This window comes from Macrotis lagotis, chromosome 1, assembly GCF_037893015.1.
Source record: "Macrotis lagotis isolate mMagLag1 chromosome 1, bilby.v1.9.chrom.fasta, whole genome shotgun sequence".
In the NCBI taxonomy this organism is placed as follows: Eukaryota; Metazoa; Chordata; class Mammalia; order Peramelemorphia; family Peramelidae; genus Macrotis; species Macrotis lagotis.
The window spans coordinates 486,670,217-486,693,657 of NC_133658.1; the positions used below are offsets into that span (position 1 = coordinate 486,670,217).

Sequence of the window (23,441 nt, forward strand, 5' to 3'; positions counted from 1 at the left end):
TGTATGAACTGATGCTGAGTGAGATGAGCAGAACCAGAAAACACTGTACACCCTAACAGCAACATGGGGGTGATGATCAGCCTTGATGGACTCGCTCATTCCATCAGGGCAACAATTAGGGACAATTTGGGGCTCTCTGAAATGGAGAATACCATCTGTATCTGTATCCAGATAAAGAACTGTGGAGTTTGAACAAAGTCCAAGGACTATTCCCTTTAATTTAGAAAAAAAAACCCTGATATCTTATTGTCTGATCTTGCTCTTATACTTTATGTTTCTTCCTTAAGGATATGATTTCTCTCTCATCACATTCAATTTGGATCAATGTACAACATGGAAACAATGTAAAGACTGACAAATTGCTTTCTGTGGAGGTGGGGGAGGGAACTAAGATTAGGGGAGAAATTGTAAAACTCAAAATAAATAAAATCTTTAATTAAAAAAAAAGAACAGGTTATACCAGATTAGCTTCATTTCCTTTTTTTGACAGAATAATTAAACTGGTAGATTAAGGAAATGTGGATATAGGGTTTTTTACATTTATTATTTTAATGTTCTTTTTTTAAAATTTTGAGCCCCAAAATCTCTCATTTTCTTCCACCAATTAAGAAGGCAAGAAATGTGATACTCTTTATATATATATGAAATCATACAAAGCATTAACTATATTGAAATATTTGAAATAACTGAAAGATGAACTATATTAGGCATGTTGAAAAAACACAAGAAAAATAAAGAAAATGAAAAAAATCATACTTCTTTATCCTGTACTTCGACTCTATCAGTTCATTCTGCACAAATGAATAACATTTTTCATCCTAAGTCTATTGGAATTGTCTTGGATCAGATGAGGTTGAAATGGGTACATGACTTAGACATAAAAAGTGATACCATAAGCCAGTTAGAACAAAGAAACATTTATCTCTCAGATTTGTGGAGAGGAAAATTTATAAGCAAACAAAAATAGAGAACATTATGAAATGCAAAATGGAAAATTTCAATTACATTAAATTGAAAAGGTTTTGCACAAAAAACCCAGTGCAGCCAAGATTAGAAGAAAAGCAAAGAGCTGAGAAGCAGTTTTACAGCCATATTTATATGAGTCATATTTATAATAATATAAGTCATTCAGTAATGATAAATGATCAAAGGTTATGAACAAGCAATTTTCAGATGAAGAAATTAAAGCTATCTATAGTCATATAAAATGCTATAATTAGAGAAACAGAAATAAAAACAACTCTGAGGTACCACCTCACACTTATCAGATTGGCTAACAGGACAGAAAAAGGAAACAAATATTTGAGGGGATGTGGGAAAACTGGGACACTAATTGTGTGTCACTAATTGGAGGAGTTGTGAACTGACTCAACCATTCTGGGGAGCAACTTGAAATTATTCCCAAGGGCTATAAAACAAGGGCTATAAAACTGTTCATACTCTTTGATCCAGCAATGCCACCTTATCAATTACCTGTTATTATAAACTTGACTCAGTTCTCTATTTGAGAAATTAGGCCTTTACCTGAGGAACTTCTTGTAAAAAATTTTTTTTCCAGTTTCCTTCTTTCCTTCTAATCTTGGCTACATTGGATTTTGTTAAAAAGATTTTATAAAACCTTTTTTTAATTTAATCTAACCAAAATGATTGGGGACAGAGTTTTACCTAGATTTTGCACAGTTTTTAATAAAATATCTCATATGATTATAATGGAGAAATTAAAGAAATATGAATTGAGATTATAATGTAATTGGATATTCAGAACTGTTTGGATGGCCAGATTCAAAGAATCTGTTGTTTCTTTGTATGCTTGTTTTGTTTTGTTTTAAAGTACTCGTTAATGGTTCACTATCAACAAGGCAGAAAGTTTCAGTGTAGTACATAAGAGATCTGGGTTTGGCCCTATGCTATTTAATATTTTTATCAATGACTTAGGGAAGGTCATATGATTAGCTTTTCAACTTTGACTTCAAGATGCCACAGCATTGAAAAGGACGATACAGTGGATGACAAAAAACAAGATCCGAAAAGCTCTAGACAGGCTAGAATATTGGGCTGAATGAATGAATTTATGTTATTCCAAAAATCCACCAAAAATGAGTTTGAGTGTCATTGTTTTTCATTTTGATAAGTATGACATTATTTCTAATTTAGTATGATCAAACATTCTTTCAAGTGATTATTCACCATTTTTTCTTTTATAAACTATTACTTTATATCCCTTAACTAGTTGTGCATAAGGGACTATGAGTTGTTTTTGTCAATTTTTATTTATTTTTTATTTTTTTATTTTTTAGTTTTTGCAAGGCAATGGGGTTAAGTGGCTTTCCCAAGACCACACAGCTAGGTAATTATTAAGTGTCTCAGACTGTATTTGAACCCAGGTACACCTGACACCAGGGCCAGTGCTTTATCCATTACGCCACCTAGCCTCCCTGTTTTTGTAAATTTTTAACAGTTTCTTGTTAACTTTAGATATCAAGCTATTAAATGCCATATTTGCTATCAATATTTTATCCAAGTCATCATTTTTGTATTCTTTTTATTTGATTATATTTCTTTTGAATATGTATATAAATATGCATATATGTGTGTATATATATCATGATTTAGATTTATAGAGAAAATTTTTATTTTAATGCAATCTTGGCCCTAATGGTTCTTTGAATTGGTTTAATTTGTCCGACAAAGTAATCTCAGTTGAATAAATTTAAATGTTCTATTTTCTTTCTTCTATTTTTGTAGTTCATTTTTAATGTTTAAGTAAGCTGGAATCGACTGATATGTATATGACAAGTGAGTCTAAATTGTTCTTTTTTTTCTTTTAAGGTTTTTGCAAGGCAAATGGGCTTGCAAAGTGGCTTTGCCCAAGGCCACACAGCTAAGTAATTATTAAGTGTCTGAGGTAGGATTTGAACTCAGGTACTCCTGACTCCAGGGCTGGTGCTCTATCCACTGCACCACCTAGCTGCCCCCAAGTGAGTCTAAATTGAATTCCCACCTAATTACACTCTAAAAATTTTCTCAAGTACAATTGCTAAATGATGAATTTTTCCACCAGCTTTTACTTTCTCTGTTTCTTAAAAAAAAGCTTCCTTTTGTATGTATTTGATTATAAATCTGATGTTTCTATTCAGTTCCATTGATCCATTTCTCTATTTTTTTTCTCCTTCTTCCAGTTTTTCTTAAACTAAGTACTTTAAAACATTCCCTAAAGTCTAGGAGCACAAGTCCATCTTCATAAACTTTTTTCCCTTCAATATGCCCTTAAATATTATTTTTCCATAGCAATTTCATTATGGATTTTATCCAATTTAGTAAAGACATCCCTGTGTATTTTGATTATTATTGCACTAAGTATGAAAATTACATTTTGAAATATTGTCATGGATTATATTCTTACATTTCCTGTGTCTCTAATCATGTCTCTTTGAGGGCAAAACTGTTTTCTGTCTTTTCGTGTTCCCAGACCTTAACTAACTGTTTGCTCAAATATTTGTTCACGTAATCATGATATTTTGAGTTACGAAGGTATTTAGAGGTCATTTAGTCCTATTTCTTCCTTTTTCAGATAAAGAAACTAGGGTCCAGAGACCTTGTAACTTTCTCAAGCTAAGTCAATTTGTTATATAACATTTTTTTCTGATACAATAGGTTGCAATGAACAGGATCATAACTTAAACCCAGGTCCTTTGTCTCCATGTAGCTCTTTTTACTACATCATACTCCCAACTCTCCTCAAGACTGACTTGCGAGCTCTGGTATTCTGTCAGGATCTGGTAGAACTGCTTTTGAGTTGGAACTTGTGTCTTGAGGCGGTATAGGATTAACACATTTATTCTTCTACAGGAATTGAGAAGCAAGGTTCCATTTGATCAAGTGAGCTTCTTATGTTGCTAGACACTCTCTGAGGGAATGGAGGTGGGATTCGGCTTATTCAATTCTTCATTCAATCTTCAGACATTAAAAAAAAATCTTTAAGACCCTTTCTTTTAATGGCCCAAGTGGGTTGTGGAACCTTTTGCCCTTCTACATGTCAAAATTCTTACTCCCAACTTCAACTTCTTAGACCACTTCCTATTTTTAGCTAGAAAAATGATAAATAGATAATTAGATGGATGGAAGGATGGAGGGATGGATAAACGGATGGATTTAGAGTAACATTTATTTGTCGCTTACTATGTTCTGGAGTTTTTGCTAAGCATTTGTGATACAAATATAAGAAAAAAGTAAGATAATCATTGCCTTCAAGGTATTTAAATTCTGCAAAGACAATTAAAGTAAGCAGGAGGAGGGAGGAGCTAACTAGGGAGAAGCAAGAATCTTGGACTGAGACTGGTTAGAAGTAGGTTGACTATGAAAGTACTTTCATAAATTGGTAATTTCTTAAATTTTCATAGACATACTTTATTTTTGAAAACACTATTGCTTTGTTCTTACATCAAATCCATTTAACCTTCCCACAACAAATGATCCCTTTCCTATGACTAAGAAAAAATCATTTAAGCACAGAAAATTGACAAAATTATAGTTTCTGATATTGCATACCACTTTCCACATGCATAACCCATATATCGTTCCCTTCCTCTACCCCAACACAAACACCTTGTCACTGAGAAAAAGGAGGATTATTTCATTATCAGCTCTTTTAGTACCAAGATTGTCTATGTAATAAACATTTAGAAGCACATAAAACTATGCAGATTAAACACCAATTTTCAATATCAACAAGGTTAAAGATGAACTTAACTGACCTTTATATTTCCTAAAATATTCAATAAAATATTTTTACTTCATGTCAAAGATATTGTATTTCTTGAAATAAAAGGATTGATCTTAAATTTACTAATTATAACATGATTATTATAGGGTCACAGGGAATAAGAAGAAGGTACACTATATAGAAATATGGAGATGTCTCAATACAGGAAGACCACACTTTACAAATGGCATGTGTTTCAAAAGTTTGTTTTTAAGTCAAGGTTTTTTGGAAGATTGCATTTTCCTGTGGCAACAAGAACACTTTGTATATAACAATTGAGTTTAAGCCCAAACAAGAACAAAGAGTCCTCCTTATACACTCTGCACATGACCAAAATGCTTCCTCTAAGTCTGGTCAAAACTCCCTCCTTAGATCCTGAAAGCAGAAATCCACATTGTATGAACTGTAAGTCAATTAGCATCTGTTAAATGCTTCCTTTGTGCTAGGCCCTGGGCTAAGCTCTGTCTAGTCTTAGGGGAATACATTAATACATTTCTTGAGAAACTATCCCCTTTCTAACTTTCCATCCTTATATCTCTCAGTGTGGATATACTTGATATTATACATATAAAACCTTCCACTTGTCATCTCTGGTACTTTTTCACATCTGCCCCACACCCTAAAAGGTTCTAATTCCCCTCCATCTCTTAGAATTCCTAGTTTGCTTCAATACTCTAAGGGTTGCCCCCACTTTGAAACTTTTCCTGATCCTTTTAGGCTCTTGATCCTAGGGCGAATGGGATATTAAGGGAAGAGTAGTCCCTTTGGTGAGTGGGCTTACTGAGTCTTCCCAATGCCCATCTACCTTTGGTGTCTACCTTCATTCAACTCTCATCTGTGGCTCCAAGAAGCTCTAACATGTGCATCAGGCCAAACCTGATAAATCTCACAGATGGGTTAAGCCACACTGAGGGTAACTGAGAGACCTCAAGCCTGTCAGAGAGTGAGGCGGAGGCTACTTCAGGTATGTGAAGACTTTCCCTGGCAGATGAAAAACAATTGTTTCAAGGGTCATGAAGGCAGCTGAAGCAGGGGCTGGGGAGTCCTTAGAGTTTGGTTAGACATTGAAGATGTCAGAATCATCTACTACAACCTGGACCATTGGGAATCATCTTGACTTTTGTCCTACTATCAGACTTCAATGACTCAGGAAGAAAGAATAACTTCACTTTTTGCAACTCTCCTAGTTCATGTGCAGGTCTAGACATCACTCTGTGATGTCATTGGTTGTCTTTGAAAACAAAAGACAAACAAGTATTCTTGTTACCCAAACTACTATTTATTCATTTTTGCATACATTATAAATATATGAGTACATGTAAATGTTAGTTCCATCATTTAGAGAGTAAGTTCTGTGGGAGCAGGAACTATAACTTTTTTTAATTTTCAAGAATCCATCTTTCCCTTCTACCTCCTTCTACCTCCAATGGAGAAAGAAAAACAAATTCCTATTACAAACAAGTACAGTCAAGTAAAAAAATATCCATATTGTGCATGTTCAAAAATATTTGTCTCATTCTGCATTCTTTTATCATGGTTGGATGTTACACTGATCAGAGTTCCTAATCTTTCAAAGCTGTTTTTCTTTATGATATTGTTGCCATTGTACAAATTGTTTTCCTGCTTCTTGTCATTTTACTCTGCATCAGTTCATATCATAAAAGTCTTCTCAAGGACAGTAGTAATTCATCATATCTATATACCTCAATTTGTTTAGCCATTTCATATTTGATAGGTACTCCTTTGTCATCAATTCTTTTAGCCAATGCAAAAAGAGATATCATAAATATTTCAAATGTCCTTATTTTGAGCTTTTCTTTTTTTGCGATATTTTGAGTTGCACCTTTTTTTGCCTTCCTCTCTTTCCTCTCCCTCCCCATGATAGCGAGTAATCTAATATAGGTTATATATGTACAGTTATGTATAACACATTTTCATATTAGTCAGTTGTGAAAAAAGTATCACAACAAAGGGGGAAAACCAGGAGAAAGAAAAAAACCCAAAACTAATTTTAAAATGTGTGAATAGTATCCTTTGGTCTGCATTCAAACTCCCTAGTTTTTTCTTCTGGATGTAGATGGCATTTTCCAAAACAAGACTTTTAGAATTATCTTTGTTCATTGTATTGCTGAGAAGAGTTAAGTCTATCATAGTAGATATCACTCAATGTTGCTGTTAATGTGCGCATTGTTGTGGTTCTGCTCACTTCTTGGGTGTGTTTTCTTTGGACTAATCCTGCCTTTATTTCTCTCTTTCTCTTCTCCCTTTTTCTTCTAATTTCTTGTTTAGTGAAATGTATTTCTATTCCCAAATGTGTGTCTGTGTTTGTGTGTTTGTGTGTGTGTGTGTGTGTGTGTGTGTGTGTGTGTGTGTATTGCTTCTTCCTTTGACCAGTTCAGATGAGAAAGAAGTTAGCGTCACCCATACATCCCATTTCTTCCTCATTTGTAGAGACAACTGCTTTAGAATTCTAATTGTGAGATTTTTTCCCTCAACTTGTTTCTCCCTTCTTCTCCCCCCTCAATATTTCTCCTCCTCCCTTTTCATTCTTCTTCTTCTTTTTCTTCTTCTTCTTCTTCGATCATCAATACATAATAGAAGATTTTTCATCTTTGCTTGTTATTACATAAATTATTTTCTTGGTTCTACTAACTTTACATCAGTTCATACATGTGAAACCATCCCTTTCATTTTTATTACATCACACTAGTATTACATTAATTCAGGATTGAGTGATGAAGATGAGTATATGTGTGTATATGTGTATATGTGTATATGAATGTGTGAGAACCTCCAATCTTGTGTCTTTGTGTGTGTGTGTGTGTGTGTGTGTGTGTGTGTGTGTGTGTGTATTTAGTGCTAGATGTTAATTACATCTCAAAATACCACTGCCCAGATCCCTACTTGGATTGCTCAAAAAAAATCATCATTTTGTGGTGACTTTCATTTAACTGAGACAACTAGGTAATGCAGTGGATAGAGCTAAGTCAAGGAATCAAGAAGACCTGAGTTCAAATTCAACCTCTGATACTTAGAAGTTGTGTGATTTTGACTTAACCTCTGTTTCCCTTAATTCACTGGAGAAGGAAATGGCGTACCACTCTATGATCTTTACCAAGAAAATCCTATGCATAGTTTTAGTGAACCATAGTTCAAGGGGTCACAAAGAGGCAAACACAACTCAACAACAACAACAAGGGATGACTGATGAGCAAATAAATTTTGATCCTGTTCTATCCCCCTAAGGCAGAATCCCCCATGCCTGCTTGATTTAAATTAACTTTTAAAAGTTTTATTCATGGGGCGACTAGGTGGCATAGTGGATAAAGCACTGGCCCTGGAGTCAGGAGTACTTGGGCTCAAATCCGTCTCAGACACTTAATAATTACCTAGCCCTGTGACCTTGGCCAAGCCACTTAACCCCCTTTGCCTTGCAAAAACTAAAAAAAAAAACACTTTTATTCATGTCTTTAGTTTTTAATGTAATGGTAATTTCTAAATTGCATGAAATAAACTGACCTTATTCTGGTGACCCTTTCCTTATAAGAAAAAAATAGGCAAACTAATACTTTGAGAGAGGAGAGGAGTCAATAAAGGCCTGATGCAGAAGATAACAATTTTTCTGTCCAAAGGAAACTTAACATTCCAAGATACTGAGGAAGGAGGGCATGTAATAGTACCCACATCCCAGGGTTGTTATGAGAATAAGATGAGATAATATATTTTTTTAGGGTTTTTTTTTGTAAGGCAATGGGGTTAAGTGGCTTGCCCAAGGCCACACGGCTAGGTAATTATTAAGTGTCTGAGGCCAGATTTGAACTCAGGTACTCCTGACTCCAGGGGCTGTGTTCTATCCACTATGCCACCTAGCCACCCAAGATGAGATAATATTTTTAAACTGCTTTGCAAACCTTAAAACACTATGTAAAACCTAGTAGTAATGATGATGATGATGATGATGATGATTATGCTGGTAATGATGATGATACTGGTAATGATGATGATGATGGTGATGATGATGATATCATACTTATGCCTTAGGAAAATCATTTTGGTATCTCTCCTCAAATAAGAAGGATCTGAATTCATATCTGGCCTCAGTCATTTACTTAGCTATGTGGCTAGACAAGTCACTTAAACCTGATTACCTCCTTAAATTAATTTTTAAAAAAAGCAAAGCTATATTTTAAAAAAGCCCCAAGTGAGAAAGTTATCTTGTGAAAGAAGAATTAGAATTAAGGTGGGGGGGGGACCATGAAAAAGAAAGAAAAAAAAACTAAGTATTTCTTTATAGAAGCTAACTGATATGTCCAAGGGTATCCAGCTATTTAGTGGCAATGTCCAGAATACAATACAGCTCTGTGATACCAGGATGGAATTTTTCCATATTTGTCAAAATATTTCCATAAAAGGTTGACTTTCTTAACTCTACTTTGGGAGAAGAAATTGTATTAGATATCTACTTTGGGAGAAGAAAATATCTATTTTTGACAAATAGATTGAAGGAAAATCTGATTATTTTGAAGCTTTTATAAATATCTTTTCCCTTTATACAGGACTTTTCCCTCATTTCTTATAATTGTGCTGAATGGCAAAGAGAATCACTCATATTTAAAAAGATGAAAAAAGTCTGCAGCTATAGGATATATCCAGGGTTAAAAGATGATTGTATATTATGATCTCAAAGCTTATATTTAAAGTCCATATTTTATGACTGGGATCATGCCTAGGAATATTTTGAGATTTGTCTTTCCATATTTTCTTAAAATCAATCTGTTCATCATTTCTTATAATACAATAGTATTACATCACAATCATAAATCACAGCTCAGTCATTCCCCAACTGATGGGCTTCCTCTCAATTTCCAGTTATTTCCAGAGAGATGTTTTTAATATCTTAGTACATAAAGTTTCTTTTCCTTTTTCCCTGGTCACTTTGGGAAACAGACCTAGTAGTGATATTGCTAGATCAAAGAATATACACAGTTTTATTTTGGTCATAATTCCAGATTGTTCTCCGGCTCACAATTCCACCAACAGTGTATATGTCCCAATTATATTAGGTACTTCAAGACATACAATTCACTCTAACTTCATAATCCACAAGGAAAGAAGCTAAAAGATATATTATACTCTAGGATATAGTTCAAGATTGTGCTATTTGAAATAGCTAACTAGAATCCCACAGTACCCCATATGTACCATGATGTATCCCTAAACATAAAGCATTAATAGAAATGTACTTTCAAAATGTATTTATGTATTGCAAAGGTGAACCTCAAAGCAAAAATATGAGGAAAGGAATATACCCTAAATAATTCACCAGAGAGGACTGGATAAATTACAAATTGCAAACTATGAGGGTATCTTGTTCTACTGAAAAATAAAATCTGTTGGGGGCGGCTAGGTGGCGTAGTGGATAAAGCACCGGCCTTGGAGTCAGGAGTACCTGGGTTCAAATCCGGTCTCAGACACTTAATAATTACCTAGCTGTGTGGCCTTGGGCAAGCCACTTAACCCCATTTGCCTTGCAAAAACCTAAAAATCAAACAGAGAAAAAAAAATAAAATCTGTATAATATAGGCTAAAGCCCCCAAATATGAAAAATCTGCATTGTGAAATGCAAGTCACAAAGGAGGCCCCAACTCACAAAACATTGAGCAACTAAGTATCAAAATCTGCAAGCTAAAAGCAGATATATTGAAATTTTGAGGTTTATTAACCTCCATTATTAACTATGGATCATTTAGAGAAGTTTCAGTTCTAGAGTATGTGTCAGCTTTCAATCATACTGGAGACAAGAGCAGGTGGTCTTACTCTATGTTACCATGTACTTAGCAGATGCTGTGAAGTTGATGAGCTTTCTATTGCTCTAATTCATAAGAAAGATCATTTTCTTTTGCTTCCAGCAATGGAAGAAGAACAGAGTCAAAAGTACAACAAAGAAAAATTAGTCTTTTCAAAATAAAACAACCTTTCCCAAACTTGAGCCAGAGACAATTAGAAACTTAGGACAACAAATCCAATAAATATGACTGAATATCTCAAAAATATTAATTTTTTGAAAATTCACTTTTCTTCTTAGAACTTTGAAAACTTTTATAGGAACTAAATTCTGTATATAATCGATGTCTAAGAGGCCACTTTCCGTTTTAGATCATGTAGAAATGAATGCCAATGCAAGATTGTACTCATACTGAGTGATTACCCCTCCCCAACCCCATCCTGCTTTTAGAATTACTCATTCTAACTGCTATGAAATGCTGCAGAGAATTTCATTAGCTACTGTTTATGCATCCCTAATAGCAAAGCTTATTAATTTCAGTGTAGCCACATATAAAAGGCATCATGGCACCAAACAAACAGTGGCTTTGAGCCTGGCTTGGGGAATGCTGTTGTCTTTAGAGAACCTCTGTCCTCTAGGCAGCATCCCTGAAGCTTACAATGTTTTAAACATGTTAACTCATTGATTTACAAAACCACTCTATGGAGGTAAGAAAGGTAGATTCTTTGGATAGAGATGGAATCAATCAGTATAGGATATTTGCTTTGGGCTTCAGAAAATCTGTAATGGAAACCTTCTACCCAGGAGGTAGAGTTAGAGAGGGTCTAAAAAACTCTTGTCCCACTCCTTCATTTTATACATGAAGAAACTGAGGTCCAGAGGACAGAGGGAGGTGACTTGCCCAAGGTCACATTAGGTACTAAAACAAGGATTTGAACCTTAGAGGTAGCTAGGTGGTAAAGCTGATAGAAGGCTGGGTCTAGAGTCAAAAATTGATACTAGACCTTTCTAGGGTGGAGGACCTGGCCCCTGGACCTGCCTCTCCTGCCTTTCCATGGTCTGTCTCCTTAGGAAAGAGGGAAGGGAGTGAACCACAGCAGCCAAGAAGACTCATCCTACAAGGCCAGACATCTGGTCCCCTCCCAACCAATACTTCTAGGAGTGTTTCACAGAAGGCAATGGGTGACTTTCCTTTTCTCCTCAATGACCTTGCACCAGTCAGAGGAAGAAGGACCCCAGCCCACCTCTGACCACTCTCAAGGACACACTCTTTTTTTTTAGTTTTTTTGCAAGACAATGGAGTTAAGTGACTTACCCAAGGTCACACAGCTAGGTAATTATTAAGTGTCTGAGGTCAAATTTGAACTCAGGTCCTCCTGACTCCAGGGCCATTGCTCTATCTACTGCACCACCTAGCTGTCCTTCAAGGATACTCTCTTGAGGACTCTGTGGACATACCACCCCTCCAGATGAAGAGCTAGAGTCCTGGCCTCAATTCCCAACACAGCCATTCCCCTAACTCTTCCCAAGAAGAGTAGCATGAGAGCAATAAAACAAGTTTAGGGAATTTAGAATGGTGGAGATTTCTTAGTAGCATCTTCTAAGTTGTCTGCATGACAGGATATGTTCATTTGTTTTCAAATAAAATCTTGCATGAGCCCCCCCCAAAAAAAGAACTGATACTGGACAAGGCACTTATTATCTGCCTGGTTCAGTTTCCTTAATGGTAAAATGGGGATGGATGTGAAGATCAAATGAAAAACTATTTGTAAAATGTTTAGCATAGTGTCTGGGACAGAATAGGTGTTTAATAATTGCTTATTTCCTTCCTTCTTAATTGAATCAAGTGTTCTTTCTATTATTACTGCTGATCCTCTTTTGTACCAAGCAATGGCAGATCCAAATGAATGATCAATTAATCAGAATTATGGGGAAATCCAAGTCCAATCAGTGCTCTACTAAGGAGCAGATTCCAATTACAATGGACAAGCACAGGATGAAATAAGAGAATTCAATGAATTCAATACTTTGTGTGTGTGTTGGTGTGGAGAGGGTTGGGGGTTAGATGGTAGGATGAGAATACGAAAAAAAGTAACAGGGGTGGGAACCTTATTACATTCTGCCTCTACTCTCAATGAGAATCATAACAGAATGTCAGAGGATCTTCAGAACAGGAAGATCATTAAGTCTAACACCTTTTAAAGATAATAATTAATAATAACAGCTAACATTTATATATCTTTTACTATGAATCAGGCCCTGTGCTAAATCCTTTACAATTATCAAATAGTTTCATCCTCACAAAAACCCTGGAAGATAAGCACTATTATTATTATATCAATTTAACAGCTGAGGAAACAGAGGTTGAGAGAGATCTTGCCTGTTTCAGTGGCAGATCTGGGACACCTGTCTCAGGCCACCTGCTTCTAAGTTTGTAACTCTTTCTGCTATGCTAAATTATTATCCCTTGCTCCACTGACTTTACATGAATGGAGTGTCTCTACTTCCAGAAACCTTCCCTATAAGTAAAAGTCAATAGCCAAATATTTACTGGGGGCTTACTACAAACTAAGAACTCTATCATTAGAAGCTCCCACCTAGTGACCAGGCATCAAAGATATTTCTAGAATTGCCCAGAGAAGCCATAAATTAAACTTCAGGCTCACAGGACTACATTGCCTGCCGTTATGTACTATGTAAGGTTCAACTGATTTAGCCAATAGTGACTGTGACCCAGGGATTATACTGTCCATGGGGTTTTCTTGGCAAAGATTCTCATGTGGTGTGTCATTTCCTTCTCCAGTTTGTTTTACAGGAGAAATTAAGTCAAATAGGGTTGAGTGACTTGCCCAGGTTCACTTAGCTTAATAAGTGTCTGAGGCTGGATTTGAACTCATGAAGATGTATCTTTCTAATTCCAAGTTCTATCTACTTATACTACCTAGCTGTACCATTAGTTAAGGTGCTATCCCTATATGATACTGTTTTCTTTTATATGGATGTTTGACCCTGAAATGGTGAAAAACTTAATTTTTTTTAGCAAAGAAAGAGTTCTATCAACTAAGGTATATAATTGAAAAACTTTATTGACTCTTGTTGCCTTATAGATAATGGCAAATGTAATTATGATGTGTCTCTACCTCGAGCCTGCCATCAGAGGGTCTCACTCAGTAAGCTGTACAGATACAGAACCATTTTTCCTGCTAGGAATCAGGTCCAATATTAGGCCTCTAGATTTTTGGCCTTTGCTTAGTTTTTTTCCTCTGTCTTTCTGTCTTTATCTCTGAATCTTTCAGAAAAGTTTGTCATACAGTGGAGAATACCATCTGTATCCAGATAAAGAGCCATGGAGTTTGAACAAAGTTCAAGGACTATTCCCTTTAATTTAGGGGAAAAAAAACAGATATCTTATTGTCTGATCTTGTTATCTCTTACACTTTTTGCTTCTTCCTTAAAGTTATGATTTCTCTCTCATCACACTCAATTTGGATCAATATACAACAAGGAAACAAAGTAAAGACTGATAGATGGGGTGGGGTGGGGGAGGGAACTAAGATTGGGGGAAAAATTGTAAGACTCAAATAAAACCTTTAATAAAAGAAAAAAAAGTTTGTCATAGGTCCACAGGCTCCCATTTGTGAACCTCATGCAAAATGTTAACTCTGACACACAAGCCTCCATGAAAAGCAAAAGGGTTAACAAATACTTTGTGGGTATCTTCCAATCCCTTCAGCAAGGTTATCAGTAGTCACCTGCCAGGGAAAGATAAAAAGTCCCTAACAAAAACTCACTTCCTGGTAAATTCTCAAGTTCAGATTCTTTCCCATCATCTTCTGATTCTCTTTCCCCATGTATAGGGAAATGTTTCAGGAAAAGGGGACAACCAGTGGAAATTCACAGTTAAAAGATGGAATGTCTCGTGTGAGGGATAACAAGGAGACTAGTATCACTGGACCATACAATATGTGAAGGGAAGTAAAAATGTGAAAAGACTTGAAATATAGGAAAGGGCTGTTACAAAGGGCTTTAAAAGTCAAAGAGAGTATTTTATATTTGATCCTGAATGGAACAGAGAATCATTGGAGTTTAATGAGTAGAGGAAATGATGATGATTAGACCTACACTTCAGGGAGATCACTTTGATAGCTGAAGGGAAGATGGATTGGAGGATGGAGAGAGACATGAAACAGAGCCCAACCAGAAATAGCTCTTGAAATAGGTCAGGCAAGAAGTGAGGAAAATCTGTACCAAGTTAATGCCAGCATCAGAAGGGAGAAGAGGGCAGATATGAGAGATATTGCAAAGGTAGAATTGATAGTCTTTAGCAATAGATTGGATAAGGGTGGGTAAGATAGTTTGAGAAGTCAAGGATGACACCTAAGTTATAGTCTGAGTGACTAGGAAGATGGTCTTGCCAACAACAATTAGGTAGATTAAGAAGATGAGAGGGTTAGGGGGGAAGATGAGTTTTTTTTAACATGTCCAAAAGGTAGTTGGAGATACAAGACTGAAGGTTAGGATAAGGAAGCTGAGGCAAAGTTAAGTGACTTGCACAGGGTCATACAACTAGGAAGTATCTTAAGCAGGATTTGACCTCATGAAGATAGATCTTCCTGATAACAAGCCAATGCTCTATCCACTACACCACTTAGCTGTCCCTCAGGATAGAGATTTGAACTAGATAAATAAATCTGAGAATCATCTGCATACTGATGATAACTAAATTCACCAAGTGAATAGTAGAAAGGGCTTAGGGCAGAACCTGGATGGATGGACATGATCTAAGATGAAAAAATAAGAAAGGAAATTGAGAAGACACAGTCAACATAAGTAGGAGAATCAGGAGAAAATATTAGCATAGAAAGAGAGAAAAGTTTTATCAGCGAGGTCAAAGGCTGCAGAGAAGTTAAGAAAAGACTGAAATAAGTGAAGAGATCATTTGTAACATTCTGGGGGCAGTTTCAGCTGATGGAAAGGTCAACTACAGAGAGATTAGAAGAGAATGAGAAGGAAGTGGAGGTAGTAGAAGTCTTTCTCCAAGGAATTTATCCAATAGTTACCGCTTTCCTGAATGCCTTTCCCAGGGCAGTGCCCATGATGCATTTCCCAAAATCAATTTTATGTGAGTATCCAGAACTTCCATAGCTGTGTGGGTCTAAGCTTATCCTTATTCTCGACATATAAAGGTCCTCTAAACTCTCATTTACCTTATTGCTTTTTAAGAGTCTATCCCAAGGGGGCGGCTAGGTGGTGAAGTGGATAACAGCACCGGCCCTGGATTCAGGAGTACCTGAGTTCAAATCCGACCTCAGACACTTGATAATTACCTATCTGTGTGGCCTTGGGCCAGCCACTTAACCCCATTTGTGTTGCAAAACCTAAAAAAAAAAGTCCATACCAAATCCCCCAAAACAAAAACTACTTACAGCAAAATAATCCAAAAAAAAAAAAAAAAAAAAGAGAAAGAAGAGAAAAACACAAATCAAACCTCCCTCATCCTTGGTGAAAAAGCATGTAAGTTTGTTAGGTAATAAAGCATATCTTTATATATTGTTCTGCAGTTTGCAGTGTTTTCTATGATGCAAACTGATCCATGAAGTTCACAGAGGATTTACACACTATAACGAGAGGGTTCAAAGATTTTTGTGATTTGTTTTTCTAGAAATCTCATTTCCTTCCAAGGGACTCTATACCACAAAATGGTTCTGAGTCTGGAAAACTATATGGTTCCTCAGTAAAGAGGAAGAAAATGTATACATATATAAATTATACATACTTCCTATGTTTATATATTTGTTGTATTGAGGCAGTTGGGTTATACAGTGGATAGAATACTGAGCTGATGGAGATCTGAGTTCAAATTTGACCTTGGACACTTACCATCTATGTGACTCTGGGCAAGTTACATAACTACTGTCTGTCTCAGTATCCTCCACTGTAAAATGGGAATCATAATAGCACCTACCTCCCAATTTTGTTGTGAGAATCTAATGAGATATTTATAAAGATTTTTTTTTTATATTTGTATTTGTATAAAGATTTTTAAGACAATGTCTGGCCCAGATTAAGTGTGCAAAATGCTTATTTCCTTCCTCTTCCTTTTACAGTCTGTGAAACACAAGAAGGCTCTCCTATATATACTCAACATCCATGAAGACCTGTACATAAGCTATACTTTGAAGTTCAGGGGGCAAATTCGTTTTGAGGGCAAAACAAGACAAAGAGAAAAAATTTGGGCCAAAGGTCCTTCCCCAACTGAAACTGGTTTTTGACACCCAGTGTTTTGCAGTGTTGGTCCAACACAGTGTAGGGCTCATATGGGATGTTGGGCCATTGGTTCTTTAGCAACCTTCAATTCATTTCCTTTGATGGGAACGTTTTTTACTTATATTTATCTCAGGGCAGCTAAGTGGTGCAGTGAATAGAGCACTGAATAGTCTCCCTTGGAATCAGTTGGATGGGAGTTGGAATCTGACCTCAGATACCTGATACTTATAAGCTGTGTGACCTTGGGCACAATCACTTAACTCTAATTACCTCACATCCAGGGCCATCTCCAGTCATCCTGATTCATATCTGGCCACTGGACCCAGATGGCTCTGGAGGAGAAAGTGATGCTGGTGACTTAGCACAGCATCCCCCTCATAGAAATCCAATTCATGTGCTTATCATGGCATCACCTCCCCAATGTCGTGGTCTTCTTAGACATCATCATCATCATCAAGCCATTAGAGGGGTAATCATAATGTCTATGAGGATTCCAGGCTTAAGAATGGTGTGTCTGTGTGTGTGTGTGTGTGTGTGTGTGTGTGTGTGTGTGTGTGGTGGGGGGAGGGTGTTGCTTCATTAGTAATACCACATGGTAGGCATTTCGAAATGTTTATTGATTATCTCTTTCTCTCTTTTACACATAAATATCAACTCAATGCTTACATATTAAAAGCACATAAACACTATTCACACCCTCCTTTGGCAATGATGAACTGAAACGATTATAATTTTACTCTCTGGCATCTTTGTTCCTAATAAAAAGCTAGTAGTGGCAGAGTCAAATGCACATATCCAACAGAATGCTCTGTTCATCAGAATCACTGCAAATAAAACAATCAGTCTTGTCAAACACATAGAATCCAATTTGAGAAATATTTATTCAACACCTCCTTTGAAGCAACATGTTGTGCTAGGCACAAAGATTAAGAAAACGCATTTTTCTGATCTCAAATTGTTTATAACTGGGAAGAGGGGAGCTAAGAAGGCAAGAAACTATAAAGAAAGGCAGAAAAAAATCAATTCTATGAGAAAGAACAGAACACAACCTAAATTCAGAGATGGAGCAAATCACAGCTGATTGAGTAGAATCAGGGAAAACTAGTTGACAGAATTGGCATCTAAGCCTGGTCTTGAAAGATGAGTAGGCTTTCAATGGGGTAGGTTGGGCAGTGGAATATTCCACGTGGCAGTGAGATAATAAACTCCAAGGGATAATATCATGGGGTATATTTAGGAAACATCAAATAATTCAGTGTTTGAAATGAAAGATTATAGTGGAAGATGGGGCTGGAAAGATGGCTGGGACCAGAACATGGAAGACCTTGAAAATGCTTAATTATTTTTATTTAATCCTATAGTATAGACAATGAAGAAGTCTTTGAAGGGTTTTGAAGAGGAGAATGGCCCGAGAAGAATTGTGCTTTCAGGAGACCAATAAGAGAGTAGTGGGAAGGATAGATTGGAGGAGAAAGAAAGAAGTAACCTAGTTCAATTTTCCAGTTCTTGAAGATGCCTGCTATTGACAAATTCTTGCATTCATACATCCTTCACATTTTCCTTTATGGGTATGGATTCAATTTTTTCATCTATGGCATAAAATATATGTTTTCATTTCAATTTTACTAAGGTAGTTGTGATTTAATACATTGGAAAACAACTATGACACAAAAGACAATTTGGTCCTAAATTAATTCTTCTAGATAACCAGATAATAAATGACTAAATAATCATTTTATGACCTGAAATGTCCTTTCTTGAGAAGTCCAAAAGAAGCTGATTTAGGAAACTGGTGCCATGTTTCAAAGGTACTTCATTTATTATAAGGAAATGGCTTAAGTCCTAGAGAGAATTCAACAAAAATTTATTTAACACTATGTTCAGGTTATCATGCTAAATATTGGGGAAACAAAGGTGAAATAAAAGTCTTTTGACCGCTCACATTCTAATATGAGAATTAAGGCACATGCACAAATATCTATGATAAAAGAAGTAATGTGAAAAAGGCAAGGATAGTGTCATGAGAAATTTGAAGAGGGAAACTTTATTTGGGAGAGATCTGAAAAGGTTTCATGAAGTTATAATACCCTAGTTGGACCCTGAAGGCAAAGTTTTTAATAAGTAGAAATATGGGGGAGGGGAGCAGAAAGAAGTTCCTTTTACACATGGATTAAAAATTAGTTCTGTGACTTGGAATGGTTTTGCTGAGTAATAGGGAGTGTGTGAGTTGTGTGTATGTGTGTGTGTGAAGGGGAGAGAGAGAGAAAGAGAGAGAGAGAGAGAGAGAGAGAGAGAGAGAGAGAGAGAGAGAGAAATTACTTTCTAGAGAATCCTCTGCTTCCTCAGAATGATTTTGGTGGGAGAAGTGCCACCACTATGGGACTTATAGGACTGGTGGACCCAAGTCCAGTAAAACAGAAGTGTATGTACTAGTGCAATACAGATTGATAAAGAGGATGTGATGGATAAATGGCATGTCTTTGGAAAAGGAACTAGCATGGGAAAAGTTTTAATTGCAGAACCCTAAATTTGGTTTAGGACAAATGAACTAATGTATGGAAACCACCCAAGACAAGATGTAAATAGTAGGTAGTGAGGAGTATGATTTGAATTAAATGAAGAATAATAATGTTGGATAAGACTGAAAGGTAGGTTTCAGAGAAGCTATGAAAGACTTTGGACCAGGATCTTTATCAGAAAAGATGAGGAGGAGATATTGAAGTTTTTAGAGGAGAAAAGTATGATGTGAACAAATATATGATAAGATGAATCTGGATCACTGAATGTAAACAATTTTACAGGAAACCATTTATAACCTACAGGCAATCTACACCCTGTTGATTTCTTAAAAGGTGTGAAAATGGAAGTTATAAATTAATACAAAGAAGAACATTTCCTTACTAGTGTTTTGTCTCTTGCCTAGGAATTTGTTCTTTTTCTAAATTTTTCCATTTTCATTGCTATCTTCTTTCTATAAATCTGAATCTTCTGTATGAAATATAGCAAGAATTTTTCTCTACTTTCACTTCCTTGACCTCTTTCTTTCCTTCCCCTTTTCTCCCTGTCCCCCAGCTCCCTTAAACCAACAAACATTTCTCTGTGAAGTTGAAAGGAATTTTTTATTTACTCTTCAAATATTCCTAAAGTGTTTCTGTTTATACATGTACATGTTCTAACTCAAAGAAGAAATTTCAAAGGGCTCACAGTGGAAGACTTCAGAATCACCTCCATCCTAAAGCAGACTCACACATGATCAGCATTCTTACCAGCTACTTTGTGAAGAGGCAACTTTTTCTCCAAGGTCTTAGTTTCATTTCTGGATTCTGGAGACTTGATTGATTTGTCCAGTTTTTCAAGGTTCCCAGGTGGGAGTGCATGAGAATGGGGAGTACCTATCATTTGCAAAACAGGTTTCTTGGGTAATGGAGGCTTGTGACTAAGCTGCTCAGAAGACTTGGCTTTACCCTTCACCTTATCATTTAAAGGACTAGCTGCACTTATATCTGATAGTCTTTTGATCTGAGTTTTTTCATCTTTTGAAAACAAAGTCAACCCTCCTTTCTCCACCCTGATCTCTGCACTATATCGCTTCATTCCTCTTGATTCTGTGAAAGATCCATCTCTATATTTGAAAGAGAGTGAGGTGGACCGGAGTTTGACTTGAAAGGGGTTTTTGTCTTCAATGACAGGCTGACTTGGTAACTGTGGACAGGGAGCTGCCTTTGGCAGTACAGCACTAGAAGCTGGGGACATACAGCTCAAGTCAGAGTGGTCAGCTTCTCTGCCTACAGAGTTCTGAGAGTCATTCTCGACTGGGAGTGCCTGCTTTATACTGCCCAATTTCCCTTCCTGGTGTTCAGTGTTCATCTGAAGATTATCCCTGGTCATCTCATTTCTTGAGGCCAGGTTCGTCTTCGGCAAGGAAAATTTTGTGTTTGATGGAGTCTCACTGCCTGAATGTTCTTTCATATAGAGGTTGCTAGTCTTTGGTCTCTCCCAGGAGGAAGACACTGAGAATTTTCTTGAGCTCCTCACTTCATTGGCTCCCCTTTCTAGTTTACTTTCTGACACCTCTCCCCTGGGAGACGTGGGAGGAGAGCCTTGCTGCTCAGACTTGGGGATTTCTTCAGGAGTGGTCCTTTTCTCCAGGTGCCTGGAGATAGGTGTCAGCTTTGGTGACACTGAACCTAGAGAAATGGGAGAAATACTGGGACTTGAGGTGACTGAAGAGTTTTTGTTTTTCAAACAACTCTTTGGTAACTGAGTGCCCTGGTCTGCTATTATCATGGATTCTTTTGTTAATTTTCCAGCATCAGACATTTCCAGACTGTCTTTTAATTCTTCTATATTTTTTTCTGAACAATCTAAACTGGATAAAATTTCAGTAGTATTAGAAATAGCCTTTGGAGAAGGCATATCTAGAGGGCTGTCTGAAAATTGATTTTGGACTTCACTAAGTGTACAAACCAATTCCTCACATGTGCTACTTGTAGGAGGAGACACTTCTGTGGGAGATGTTTCTTTGCTTTGTTCTTCATCCTGAGTAGGAAGTGAGGAGTTTTCAGGAAGAGAAGGGAGATCTAAAGAAGGTAAATGGTCTGACTCTGAGTCATTGATTTCCGCTGAAGTTTCAGGGTTATTTACTAATGATGACAACTCCTCTGGGCTGGCAAATACATCAGGAAATTGGAGCACCTCAGACTTTTCATCTTGGTTCTCTTGGCTCTGGGAAGGCTCTTCAGGCATCTCTGGTCTCAAAATATCTGGGCTATTTGCTACAGACTCCTTGTCCATCATTTCTTCCTTGTTGTAACTGGAATTCTCATCTTTGTGGTCTTTGAGAATTTGTTTCCCCTCTTCCTCCTCTTCTTCTGGAGTACAAGTCAGATCACTTAGAGACTCTGACTGTGCACGCTGTAAGAAATATAGGATGTATTAGATTTCATCACTATTTTAAACATACATAGAACTTTAAAAAAAAATTTGGAGCTCTTCCTCTAATTCCCAGGCCTCTTCAAAAACAATCCTCTCACTATTTGTGAGATTTTAGAAAATGGTACCCATAAATAGATAAAATTATAAATGAAAATGCTAAACAAATTAAAGCATTCTTTTCAATGTCTTATACAATTAACCTATTTAGTGCTTCAAACAAAGTAATTTCCAGTGAAAGTGTATAACTGCACCCTAGAGACATCTATGTACTTTTTTTTAAATAAGGTGAATCACAGGACTGGCTTTTAACTGTTCTTCTGTCTCTAGTGTTCTTTCTACCTACCAAAATCTCTTCACTTAAGTCAGGTTGTATGATTTTTGATAGTTAACACATTTTCGTGCCCAGGATGCCTATCTTTTGACCCATTCAAATCCTATAAATCTCAGCTTAAGTTCTATCTACTTGGTGAAAGATTTCCAGTTGGTGATAGTGATCCCTTTCTCTTCTGAAATCATTTGGTTACCCATTTGTTCAACAATCATTGATTAGGCACCCAATATGTGCAAAGTACCAGGCTAAATATTGGGGAAGATTTGAAGATAGTTAAGATATGATCCCTGTTCACGTGGACTTTACAACTACATAAGTAGCTGCATATGTAAAAGTTATGCAATATAAAATAACAATAATAAATACTCTAGGAATATAAGATCCAAAATTCTACTCAAAGGTTGAGGAAAGAAAGATCATTCAATAAAATCTTTAAGAGATCTTATTGTTTCAAGACAATTTCAAAGGGCTCCTGATGGAAAATGATATCTATATTCAGAAAAAGAACTAATGGAGTCTGAATGCAAATCGAAACATACCATTTCACTTTATTTTTTTGGTAATTTTTTTCCTTTTGATCTGTTTCTTCTTTCACAACATGACTAATATGGAAATGCTTTACATGATTACACATTTATTACTTACAGCAAATTAGTTATCACATTAGGGAAGGGAAGGAGAGGGAGGCAGATAATTTGGAACTAAAATTTTTTGAAAAATGAATGTTTTGGGGGTGGGGGGAGGGAAGCAAGATTGGGGGAAAATTGTAAAACTCAATAATATCTTTAATAAAAATAAACTTAAAAAAAAGAAAAATGAATGTTAAAAATTGTCTTTAATTAGAAAAATAAATTATTTAAAAATGAGAACTTATTGGAGAATATAATAAAATAATGGATTTTAGTGATCATCTAGTCTGACTCTCTACTTCTACTGATAAGGAACCTGAGGCCCAAGGTTTAAAAAAAAAACTTGCCTAAGATCACATAGCTAAAAGAATTCAAACCAAGTATGATCAAAAGCTTGAAAATCTCTTCTTGAGATTTTCTTGATAATTTCCTAGTACTTAAAAGTACTTAAAAGGTGATTTTTCCTTTTCTTGTACCATCAATAGTATCCTTCTTTTTTCCTTTCTATCTCTCTTTTTTTTTTTTTGAAAGTCTTTTTAAAAGACTGAGTCTCCCTATCTTGTCCAGGCTGAAAATGCAGGTAATATTTATAAGGCTGATTCCTCTAAAGAAATTTTGACCTAAGGCAGTTAGGTGGCACAGTGGATAGAGTACCCACTTTAGAGTCAGGAGGACCTGAGTTCAAATCCGAACTCAGACACTTAATAATTACCTAGCTGTGTGGCCTTGGGC

At 36.2% G+C, this 23,441-nt stretch overlaps 1 protein-coding gene across 6 annotated transcripts in view; it reads right to left on the reverse strand.

Annotated features, from left to right (window-relative positions):
• Positions 1-10,973: 10,973 nt before the first annotated feature.
• Positions 10,974-23,441, reverse strand: part of CRACDL (CRACD like) — a 203,586-nt gene continuing 191,118 nt past the window's right edge. For all 6 annotated transcript variants that reach the window (XM_074213753.1, XM_074213750.1, XM_074213749.1 and 3 more), the window contains one exon: positions 10,974-21,728. In XM_074213753.1, coding sequence (XP_074069854.1) covers positions 20,058-21,728 — 1,671 coding nt within the window. In that variant the 3' untranslated portion in view covers positions 10,974-20,057. The remainder of the gene's footprint in view (positions 21,729-23,441) is intronic.